This window comes from Nilaparvata lugens, chromosome 7, assembly GCF_014356525.2.
Source record: "Nilaparvata lugens isolate BPH chromosome 7, ASM1435652v1, whole genome shotgun sequence".
NCBI classification, from domain to species: Eukaryota; Metazoa; Arthropoda; class Insecta; order Hemiptera; family Delphacidae; genus Nilaparvata; species Nilaparvata lugens.
In genome coordinates this window covers 32499120-32512193 of record NC_052510.1, presented here as the reverse complement: position 1 = coordinate 32512193, position 13074 = coordinate 32499120, and the positions used below count along the sequence as shown (strand labels likewise).

The 13074-nt window shown below is 34.7% G+C and overlaps 1 protein-coding gene across 1 annotated transcript in view; it reads left to right on the top strand.

Annotated features, from left to right (window-relative positions):
* The first annotated feature begins 753 nt into the window (after positions 1-753).
* Positions 754-13074, top strand: part of LOC111053235 — a 28558-nt gene continuing 16237 nt past the window's right edge. Inside the window, exons 1-3 of the mRNA XM_039432571.1 lie at positions 754-1090; positions 1534-1620; positions 10510-10645. Of these exons, the coding sequence (XP_039288505.1) occupies positions 1540-1620; positions 10510-10645 (217 nt within the window). The 5' untranslated portion in view covers positions 754-1090; positions 1534-1539. The remainder of the gene's footprint in view (positions 1091-1533; positions 1621-10509; positions 10646-13074) is intronic.

Below are 13074 nucleotides of genomic sequence, written 5' to 3'. Positions count from 1 at the left end.
CAATCAAAGTACCTCTACAATATGAATTAACTATAGTCAAATTGCCAATATTTTGATAATATTCAGTTTCATCAGCCTACTGCCAATGTTCACAAATAAATAATAGCCAGCCTATGTAAAAAATGTTTCAAGTGACAACTGGGGTATGATTACATTGAAAGCGTTTGTGTGCAAGTGCATGTCAGATTACACATGAGCCGAAAAACAAAATCTGGAAAGAGACATACAAATACGTTGTGATGTGCATGTACCTGCACATACTGAACGCAATCAGTACGTGAATGTGAGTGTTACAATATTGGGTGTAAGTGCACGTCCAATGCCAACATACCTATTATCAAATTTTTGGTTGGGATCGATTTAGTAACATTGTTAACATTGTAACATTGTTTATTACAAAATACTTGTGGATTTTTGAAATAAAGAGATATAGTAGCCTTTCAGGAGAAGTAAAACTGCTTAAAAACTTACCTTATTGCAATATTATTTGTAGGTTATGAATTGAAGTATATGAAAAGTAAGACTGGAAAAAATTAATCAATTGATCTAGCCTTCAGCACTTGATACTGATTGAATGAAACGTGAGATTTGATACAGTTACATTTTAAAAAATTGCACATGACACAAACGATGACTAATCAAACATTATTATTGGAAAAAGTTACAGAGTATTACGTAAATACACTGGCCAAAGAAAGCTCCAGACAGACACAGATAATCATATTAATTAAAAAAATAAACAAACACTGCAGAAAGCAAGACAAAAAGCAATGCAACAGCTGTCCCACAGCCATCTAGAAGTTGAGTAAAAATAGATACTTCAATTAAAGTGGATCAAACAATAAAAATCTATTTGGAAGTTGATTTAGAAATTACTTTGTTTTTAATATTTTTTCTCAAGGATAGACTTAGTATTTATGTATTGGAGAAGATAATTTTGTAGAATGAACATTGTATGAGCGAGCACTCTTTAAAGCTTTATCTTCTATGAACATTCTTCAGCTTTCTACCATTGCAGTGTTCGTTTCCGCTTCCTTTGGAGTTTGGAAAAGAAATAGAATCGTGTGATTTATATTCTCTAAGGCTTGAGGTTTGTTTCAAATTCATTTGTATAAAAAACTAAATCTATATTTTGATTGTTTATTCTTTTTGGTGTAGATTAATTGTCAATTTGTCATAATAACTATCATTAATGTTAATTATATGCTATTCTAACCTATCATGCCACATGTTGAAATACTGTTTATCCATTTATCTTGTGTATTTTTTTATTTTTAACAAATATACTCTGTTTAGAATATCTTGGTTATTGAAAATAATATTGTTTCTATCTCTTTTAAGGTACTTTGTAATTAACTATCTGAAGTAATTATCAACTTGCTGTCAGTCTGGTCTAGCCGCTTAGACTAGGCTAAACAATGCTACTTATTTCTTATTTTTTTCATGAAAGCTAATATCTCATCTAATATAAGCGATCAATGTAATTTATGGTGGGCCAATTTATATAATATACAAAAACTATTTATTTTTCAGAATTTCATGAACATGCTGCTCAACATCCGTGGTCAGAGCAATCACGTTGTGGATTGTGAAGGAAGTGAAACTGTTTCCGAAATCAAGGTACCTACAGTATTTAGTTATCATGACTAGAAAAAAAAATTATTTGATAATTAATGCTTCAGCTTGTTAAAATAAGAAATATAATGATAGATATTTTAGATTTTCCAACTAATAATAATTAGAAGCTTAAAACGGTGTAAGTGTACGTCTAGTGCCAACATACCTGTCATCAAATTTGGCTAACGTTACTAATTACGGCACATTTGTATCTCAGCTATTTTTGAAAATATCGACTCAATTTTTTGTTTAAATAAAAGAGAAAGAAAAACACATATACCACAAATTTTTGGTTAGGATCGATTTAGTATGTTATTTTGAGTACAAAATCACAAAAATTGAACGGCGGTCACTATTGTTTTTAACACAATTTAGCACAGTTTAACACAGTTTTTAGCACAATTCTACATGCATTTAACCTATAAGTAGCAGCCATTTTGATTATCAAAATCATCAAATTATAATATTCCTAATCTAAGTTTTACTAACCCAAAGCTTTTCCTAACCTAAAGCTTTTCCCAACCTTAACTACTTATAGGTTAAATGCATGTAAAATTGTGCTACTTTGAACTTAGTTTATTTTAAAAACAATAGTAACCGCCGTTTAATTTTTGTGCTCAAAATAACATACTAAATCGATCCCAACCAAAAATTTGATGACAGGTATTTTGGCACTGGACGTACACTTCAGCCGCTTAAAACTCCTAATTGATATGACTTTAAATCTCCGCCTACGGGTCGTTATAAAAAAGTTGTCACTGTTATTCAATCAAAACAATCACTTTTGAACTTTGTCACTGGCTGTCAATATTAATGATATTATGTCAATTTGTCACTTGAACAATTAACCCAAAAAACTGCAACCCTCGGTAGAGACATTTCAACCAGAGCCAGATCTACAAATAAAATTTGGTCTTACAACGTTTTTGGATCACCGATCTTTTGCTTTCACACATTTTTGTTTAAATAAATAGTGCTAAATTACATTTATTTTTGGACCTTGATCTTCCTAACAATTTGCATAGCCTATCTATTCTTTTGCATGTACATATTGATGTGGATCGGGAATATTCCCAGTGGGAAGGAACTTTTTATTTGTCAATATTTCCGAGGCCAAGAAATTTTGGAAATTTATGGGAACTCATGGGGATTTATAAAATTGTTCTAAAAATGATTGAAATTGATCAATCCCACTCATATTTTACATTGATATAATTAATAAATCATCATTCTTTGAGCCTGTTTTTGCTGACTCACTCACTGTCTTCTAAATACTCGTATAGGCTAGTCCAGTCAATGAAAGATTATTGAGGGAAAATTTAAGAACACTATTTTTGACCCTGTAGTTCTTTTACGGGTAGGTAGTAAGGGGGTAAACAAATCAAAAGTTCTCACTCCTGCTCCCTGTGCTAAGGTGGTGGGGGTGGTTTGAAAGTGCCATATTTCGCTTTTTGCATGCATCTCGAACAATATGCGCCTTTCGGAAATTTTTGTCGAACACAATCATAATATTAAAGCTCACAAATTATCCTACAAGTTTCATTTCCAACATTTTTCCATATCTCTCATAGTTTTCTAGGTATGAGCTCTAAGGTATCACATTTTGAAGAAAAAGACTCGCGGTCCTGATTTTTCATTTTTTTGTCCTTATAACTTTTTAACGATTCATTAAAAAAATCCAAGCTAATCATGGGCTTATAGAGCATTATATTCTCTCCAATTTCATATATGGTCTCATTATTTTACGCATCTCCCAACGATTGTTGCAGCCGATAGTGTTGAATGTGAAATCTTCAGTTTCACAACAATAGATCAATTGTCAGGGAAATTGAGTTTGGAACACAATATTTGACTTTGTTTGAACTAGTTGGAAGGTGAACTTATCAAAAGTCCTCATCCCTACATCTTGAGCTTGAGTGATGAGGGTAGTTTAAAAGTTGCGCTTTTTCATTTCTGGCTGTCTCGCATGTAACTGGGAAACAATGCATTTCAGCGACATGGCTGAGTAAAAACGAAGCTAGATAAATTTCCTACAAGTTTTGTACAGTAGAGTTTTGTGATATCTTCTTTATTTTTTGAGATATTCACTTTTAAAAGTAAAATCTATGAAAAGACTTTTTGCACTTTCAGGGCTTATTACTCAACATAAATTCATCAAAAAAATGTATTTTTCACACAGGGGGTAGGAGTGAGGACTTTTAATATGATTACTCCCTTACTATCCTTGAAAAAAGAGCTACAGGGTCAAAAATTGTGTTCAAAAATTTTCCCTCTATAATCTTTCATTGACTGAACTATGGGAGTACTTAAAAGACAGTGAGTTGTAAAGCATTCAATTCTCTTCAATTTAATGTATTATTTCATCATTCTATGCTTTCTATCAGTTTTAGTGTTGAGTGTGGTAGGAGTGAGGACTTTTTATATGCTTACCCCCTCACTATCCTTAAAAGGACTGCGAGGTCAAAAATTGGGTTCCAAACCTTTCCCTTTATATCTTTTTAAGCATTTGTTGCCTGGACTAGAATCTTAATACAAGTTAAGTGAGCCTCGATGACTTTTGGAAAGTTGTGAGCTGTGGAATTATTTTCTTTTTAATATTGAATTAAACTCGAGTATGCTCCTTGTGTTAGTTTAGCCCATTTTGCTGTATTTTATAATTTATAATTTTTGGATTTATATTCTACTGTAATCTTTATTTAGGGGGTCAATTATTTTTGTGCGGAGAAATCGAATAAAACCATGCAATGAAAGTTGAATTACACTCAATACATTGTTGACTTTGTTTACCTGATTTACAGGCATTTATTAGTAAGTAAAAAATCTTATTCAACTTGTAAGACATGAAAGTAGCATGATAATAGTGGTGCAATTGATTTTTTCTTTGAACTTACTACAATTTTAAGTTCATCCTTATATTTCTTACATAAATCTGTTGTATAACAGGTGATTGAGACCATGTGTAACATAAAACGTCGTTTTCGCTCATTTTTTAAGAAAGGAATAATAAATTTCTCAAAGTTCCCATAAATTCCCGGGAATTTATGATTTTTGGAAATATTTCCCTTAAATTCCCTGGAAATATTTCCTCGATCTTAAATTCCCGGGAATTTTAGATCACTACATGCACATGTTCGTTCCATTCTCCCAACAAGCTACTGCCTCTATAATGTGCATCCTGTCCTAACTTACTACATTCTGTGCACATGCTCTAGTCAGCTGTTCCTTCTAGACATCTAGATTATAGACTTAATAGACCGTTCCCTGGAATCTAAACACACACATAAGTTAGGATTCTTTAAAGCTTCCAATTAGAATTAGTTTGTAGATAAAGTAAAAATAAGAAAATCTATTATTTCAACACAAGTTGGAACATTATTTATTATTCCTGAAAACTGTTCTAATTTCTTCATTGGCTCCTTGAAAATTCCTATTTTGGATTTTATTTTTGGTTAATAATTGTGCTAATTTCTATATTGTTTTTTAATTTTCATTATAGCCTACTTTCTTTGTTGTTATTTATTTCTGTTTCCAACAGAGATTCTGTCTTCTGTTATTTTCAAATTTTTTTCTCATGAGTTTTACCATTTTGAAATAATTTTACTTATGTTAGAAAGTCCTGTATAAGCTTATTGTAGGAATCCTTATTCAAAATAATGTTATTACTATACAATTATGGCCACATATATTTTACAATTAAGGCCACATAGGCCTATATTAAATTTTGGTAAATATTTAGTAGGCTAATTTATTTTTGAAATCAGATTTTTATCACGTAGGTCTATTAACCTCATGAATGTTACTGCAAGAACCCATCTTACTTACTCACTCCTGGGCTCGGTGGCATGCCAAATGACCGATTCCCATTTGGCCGAAATTATTATTTTGTCGCAAAAGATCGAAAATTGAAGAATCCCAAATGGTAGAATTGAAAATTGTAATTTCCCAAATGGTCGAATCCCAAATGATCGAAAAGTTTTAATAGTAATCTCATTTGGCCGAAAATATCAACTGTCGCAAAAGGTCGAAAATTTGATTTTCCCATCTGACCGATTCTCAAACAGTCGAATCCCATTTGGTAGAAAAATATTTTAGTTTGTCGCAAATGATCGAATCTCATCGGCTAGATGAGATTCGACCGTATGGGAAAACAAAACTCTTCTACCTAATAGGATTCGACCATTTACGACGAACTGCTACATTTTTCTATCAAATGGGATTCGACTTTTTGAGAATCGGTCAGATGGGAAAATCAAATTTTCGACCTTTTGCGACAGCTGAGATTTTCGGCCAAATGAGATTGCTATTAAAACTTTTCGATCATTTGGGATTCGACCATTTGGGAAAGTACAAGTTTCAATTCTACCATTTGGGAATCTTCAATTTTCGATCTTTTGCGACAAAATAATAATTTCGGCCAAATGGGAATCGGTCATTTGACATGCCACTAAAACTTGAACTTTCCCAAATGGTCGAATCCCAAATGATCGAAAAGTTTTAATAGTAATCTCATTTGGCCGAAAATCTCAACTGTCGCAAAAGGTCGAAAATTTGATTTTCCCATCTGACCGATTCTCATACAGTCGAATCCCATTTGATAGAAAAATGTTGTAGTTTGTCGCAATTGATCGAATCTCATCGGCTAGATGAGATTCGACTATATGGGAAAGTATACTCTTCGACCTTTTGGGATTCGGTCAGATGGGACCCCACGCTGGGCTCTACAACCCATTTAGGGTCTTGGCCTCCCGTAATATGCCTCTCCATTCATCTCAATCCTGTGCTTTCCTTCTCCATCCTCTGATGCCTATCTGCCTCAGGTCAGCCTCAACGTCATCAATCCATCGCATTCTTGGTCTTTTTTTCAATCTCCATCCACCTGGATTCATCCTGTAGACTTTCTTTGCACTCCTAGAGTCTCTCATCCGCTCTACATTCCATTCCCTAACCAACCTTTATCTCAGCTACAATGTCTAGAGAATTATAAAGATTTTAACCTTACAGTTGTGTTGTGAGTGGTGTTGTGGTAATTATAATTATACTTTATAAAGTTCTTGCAGCTTTTGATTGGTGCGGATTCTTCATTCTCCAGCATTACAGATAGGTATTATTCAATTTTACGGAGTTTCTTTCTCTCCCAGACATTGATTGTGTTCATGGGAGGTTGTGATACATGTACGACCTCGATCAAGGACAATGGAATGCGTTCGGTGGGAGCTTTTGACAGTTCAGTAACCGGTCGCCATCTTGGAACAGAGTGGAGTGGTGCATGCTCACTTGCACCGCTCAAAAAGTATGTTCCACAAACCGGTAACCGGGATCAACGCGTTCCTATTGGTCGAGAGTTAAAGCGTTGGTTGTCTGCTGTTCTGTTAGGTTAGTTGTATTCAAATCATGATCTACAGGCAGAAAATGGATGAGGCATATGAAGTATTGTATTCCTTTGATGGAATTAGATACAGCATAGTTGAAAAACAAGAAATAAACTCATTATTGGCTGGTAAGTTTATTATTTTTTAGTTTTATCGACCTTTCTGCTATACTAAGATGTATATATGAAGCAATCTATTAGTCGGACTTCTATAGTTTGTTGATTTATTCCTAGGCTAGGATGTATCCAAAAATGTCTGGACTTTAGAATTTAAAAATATGAATTCATAAATTGAAAATTATTATTGATTCGATAATAATGAATAATAACTTGAATGATTATTATAAATGATGAAACCTTTATTTTGTTAACACCGCTCTGTAAACTATTAATTTCAAAAGTGCGCGCCAAAAACTGTGAACCAGAATTCGTTATTCGTTCGGTGGTAGCAAGTAGTGGTGAACCAGTCACGTGATTTCTGGTTACTGCTCACTTGCGCGAAGTCGTACATGCACCGCAACCTCCCATGAACACAATCAATGAGTAAGGTCTCGGCTCTCTGAGTTAGTACCCAGGTTTCAGCTCCATATAGCACGACTGGTCTAATTATAGTGTTATACATACATTTGCACTTTTATTTTTTATATAAGTTGGGACTTGAGGAATTTTTTCAGTGCATAGTGGCATCTATTCCCTGCTGAAAGTTTGGCCTTGATATCCACTTCGACTTCATTCTTGTGTGATATTACAGCTCCAAGATATTTAAACTTCTCAAAACTAGTTTGTCAAAACCTTCTTGTAGTGATATTTTGTTCCTGGATATCAGAACCAAGTCATCTGCATATGCCATGTATTGGATTGTTCTATCCATGATTGTTCCATTTGGGTTGACCGTCAAACCACGTCTATAACCTTTTCCAAACTTATGTTAAAGAGCATGGCTGACAAAGTTTATTAAGCTTGCTTAAGTTCATTACATGCCATGAAAATATTGGACAGACTTGCTTGTATTTTTACTTGGTACCTTGTACCCTTCAGCGTCATCCTCACTAATCTTGCTAGTTTACAAGGTATAACAAATTCCAACAGATGATAAGAGACTATTCCTATTGACAGTATCAGATGCTTGTTTATAGTCGAATTGGTGCAGGTCCGTATCATATTCATAACATTTTTCTAAGATTGTGCTGTGCATATTGTGAATACATGATCTGTACAAGATCGATTTGGTCTAATTCCACACTGATAGTCTACACTGATATTCCACTGATAGTCTCCTATAATCTCTTCCATGTAAGGTTTTAGTCTTCCAGCTTTGTAAGGTTTTAGTCTTCCAGCTTTTATCTTATTTAGGGCCTTATAAGAAACACTTAATAGGGAGATACCTAGTTTGAGCAGTCAATCTTGCTCCCTTTCTTATGGATAGGGCAGATCACAGCCATTCGCCAGTCTTCGGGCATTTCTTCTTCTTTCCAAATCTTTGTAAGTAAAGGGTGCAAAGCTTTTAGAAGGGGTGGGCCATCAGCTCTTATCGTTTCTGCAGTTATTGCATCTTCCCCTAGGGCCTTTCTTCAATGCTTTAATAGCCTCCTCAACTTCGTGAATGGGGGGTGCTGTATGAATGGCTGTGGGCCCATTTGATTGGGTTCATCTAGCAGCTCATCCTCTTCCACAATTTCCCCGAGCAACTCACTGAGGTATCCTCTCCATCTCTCAATGACATTTTCTTCCCCTCCCACAAGATTGCCATTCCTATCCATACAGAAATTGTTCTTGGTTGGAATCCAGCCTTTCCTTCTCGTATCCTCATATACATTTTCCTCGCATTTTTGCCTTAGCAAAGGCCATTATCTCCTCCAACTTACTTTTTCAAAATCCCTTTTCTTCTTGCGCGGAGCTGTCTGGCATACGTTATTTTTTCATGGAACAGGTTTGTTGTTTTCCTATTAAGCATAGGCTATTCATTCTTGCATGAATTCTGTCTTCAAGAGCTTGTAAGCATTCCTCATCTATCCATGCATTTCTGACTTCTCTTTTCTTATATCCAATAGTCTTCTGAACAGTCCTGACCACACTTTCTCTGATGCCTCTCCTCATTTCATCTACTGTCACATCTCCCATATTTCTATGTTCATTCAGACTTCTAGCTTTTGCTGATAACTTTCTGCTGTATTCTGGTGTCTCATCAGCTTCTCGCAATCAAATCTCAGCTGCTTCTTACCCTTTACCTGTCCAGCATTATTAATCCTTTACCTGTATCTCAGTCTCATCTTAGAAAAGAACCAATCTAAAATGATTATATTGATTTGTTCTTTTACATAAAAACGGTCTTTTCCCTAAACTATGAGTATTTCTACCTTTAATAATTTAAGGGTGGTAACACTCATGAGAATTTCTAAATTCGAAATGATAATTTATTAGCATCACTTTATTAACATCATTTTATTTTGAATCTAGCTTCTATAGTACAGTCAACAAATGTACATATTAATTAAACAATCAGTAAGAATATCTAATGAGATATTTGCTGTTAACATTTTCAAGTAGTATGTTAGGGTATAAAAAAATAGCTCATTAGTCTCCAGACTAGATAGCTATAGTATTGACTATATATAAAATAAAACTTTATTCAATAGCACCTACTAAATTCGCTTTATTTTTCTTATCCATCATAAATATCATAAGCAATCTATCCAGCGCAATCTTGTCATGGTTTGATTAAGGCCCGCCGCAGAGTAGACCCACGCTAATCCACGAAAAGCAACCCACTCCGTGGGATGTTTTGTAAACCATTGCTATGCTTCTCCAGACATTTGTGTAATGATAATAATACATGCAATGAATAATCCACTTGTCAGCTGCTTGATTATGAATAATTCTATAGCAATGGTTTACAAAACATCCCACAGCGTGGATTGCTTTTCGTGGATTAGCGTGGGTCTACTTTGCGGCGGGCCTAAGAATTGAATTGATACCCTCACAAATCTTTTCCTCCAGATTTTTCAGTGGACTACCCCAATTTTCAGGAGAAGCACTGAAAAATCAGTGCCCCTTTTCAGAAAAAAATCTCGTGAGCAACCAAAGTATAACTATTTTTATATTGCTGCAAAAATTAACTCAGTCTAGTCTAATGAACTGAATTTATATGATCTACTAATATGTAAATTATTGATGCTGCGAAGCAAGTTTACTGTTTTATTGTTGCTTCTGAGATCTGGGTTGTATTACTGTTTTAATAAGTTTACTGTTTTACTGTTGTTTCTGAGATATGGGTTGATTGCTTTAATCTCTTACTTATCTCCAATACCCAGTAGTCTACCGTGGACAATCCAATGTCATTTTATTTTATTAGTTGAATTTTTTATTTTCAATTATATTTATGCTATAAAATGTATGCTATAATCCAGATCTGGAATATTATAATAAGTAGGTTGGCTACTTGATAGAACATTTTGGTGGGGTTTAGTGAAAATTACATAATAGCCTAATTATTTCAATGATTATCACATGAATTTTGGCTACAGGACAGAGTTGCGGCTTTGGAGAACCTACCTCCTCAGCTAGTTGCACTGTACAGTTGTGGAAAGCCTCTTGACAATGCCCTGCTAGTCTCTGGACTTGAAAACTTCAGCATTGAAGTTACCATTCCACTTCTTGGAGGTAAGTTATTGAAATTTTTATGTTTTTTGTTACAGGACTGGTTCTACTCTGGTATTGAGTAAATAAAAACTAAATTCATTATAAATTTATATTTAATTTTTTCTTGGCATTATTTGACATTTGAACAATTATGATTTTAAAAAATTTCTATTCTATTTGCATATATCTCGCGTTCTTCCCATCCTTCCACCAGGTCGTTTGGTTTACTTGAAAAATGAGTGCTGCTGGTGATGTAGGGGCTATTTTGCTCGGCTTGAAATTGAAGACTAGTTTTTAGTCTGAGTACAGGCAAACAGTTTTTTGCTGTAGCGATCATTCATGTGAGACGGATAGGTCGTGGTGACTATGGCGTCGCACCCATCAGTCTGCTAGCACTGTCTGGTTGTGTCTTGTTGGTAGGCGATCACTCATGCACTTATTCATAGCCACCTCTAATACAAGGCCCCGGCCTACGATATTGCAACGTCGCAGCGTAGGTCTAGAATCTAATACATGATTGGTGAAAAAGATCAGCTGGTATTTGTATCATGTATTAGCGTGGGTCTACTTTGCGGCGGGCCTAAGAATTGAATTGATACCCTCACAAATCTTTTCCTCCAGATTTTTCAGTGGACTACCCCAATTTTCAGGAGAAGCACTGAAAAATCAGTGCCCCTTTTCAGAAAAAAATCTCGTGAGCAACCAAAGTATAACTATTTTTATATTGCTGCAAAAATTAACTCAGTCTAGTCTAATGAACTGAATTTATATGATCTACTAATATGTAAATTATTGATGCTGCGAAGCAAGTTTACTGTTTTATTGTTGCTTCTGAGATCTGGGTTGTATTACTGTTTTAATAAGTTTACTGTTTTACTGTTGTTTCTGAGATATGGGTTGATTGCTTTAATCTCTTACTTATCTCCAATACCCAGTAGTCTACCGTGGACAATCCAATGTCATTTTATTTTATTAGTTGAATTTTTTATTTTCAATTATATTTATGCTATAAAATGTATGCTATAATCCAGATCTGGAATATTATAATAAGTAGGTTGGCTACTTGATAGAACATTTTGGTGGGGTTTAGTGAAAATTACATAATAGCCTAATTATTTCAATGATTATCACATGAATTTTGGCTACAGGACAGAGTTGCGGCTTTGGAGAACCTACCTCCTCAGCTAGTTGCACTGTACAGTTGTGGAAAGCCTCTTGACAATGCCCTGCTAGTCTCTGGACTTGAAAACTTCAGCATTGAAGTTACCATTCCACTTCTTGGAGGTAAGTTATTGAAATTTTTATGTTTTTTGTTACAGGACTGGTTCTACTCTGGTATTGAGTAAATAAAAACTAAATTCATTATAAATTTATATTTAATTTTTTCTTGGCATTATTTGACATTTGAACAATTATGATTTTAAAAAATTTCTATTCTATTTGCATATATCTCGCGTTCTTCCCATCCTTCCACCAGGTCGTTTGGTTTACTTGAAAAATGAGTGCTGCTGGTGATGTAGGGGCTATTTTGCTCGGCTTGAAATTGAAGACTAGTTTTTAGTCTGAGTACAGGCAAACAGTTTTTTGCTGTAGCGATCATTCATGTGAGACGGATAGGTCGTGGTGACTATGGCGTCGCACCCATCAGTCTGCTAGCACTGTCTGGTTGTGTCTTGTTGGTAGGCGATCACTCATGCACTTATTCATAGCCACCTCTAATACAAGGCCCCGGCCTACGATATTGCAACGTCGCAGCGTAGGTCTAGAATCTAATACATGATTGGTGAAAAAGATCAGCTGGTATTTGTATCATGTATTAGATTCTAGGCCTACGCTGCAACGTTGCAATATCGTATTCTTGTATTCTAGGTGGCTATGATTTATTCTATTACCCATGCACAAGCAAGGAAGTCTATGTGCGCATCATCCGCAGTAAAACAAAGAAATTCACTCTGCTGCAAATATCTGCTGAGTGCAGTCTTCAGAGGAATTGATAATATTTTTGTTTTGTTTTTCATTTCATCCATTATTCTAATCTTACTTAGTAGCATTTATTTGATGCAATGTATCCAGTTCCTTTCATGAATTGAAACTACCTATTCGATTTGGATAAAAATAGATTCTTGAATGAGAAATCAAGCTGGTACTTAAATTTATCCTGACTAATTAATTCGAAATATGACATTTTTAATATGCATAAAATAGTTCTCTTTTGTACTATCAATAATATAATATGTTATAAAGAATTTTTCAAGATTATGGGCCGGTTTCCGAGCACGGGACTTAGCTAAGTTCTAGACTTTAACCGGTTTCAAACTATGGAATCAGAAAATTGGCATTCCGAGTCAGGGCTTTAATGTAGTCGAGGACTCGAATAGACCCTGAAGTTTATAATTTCGCTTTTTGGCTTATAAGACCAGAACTTGAAACAGTGTGATTTTAAACCCTGG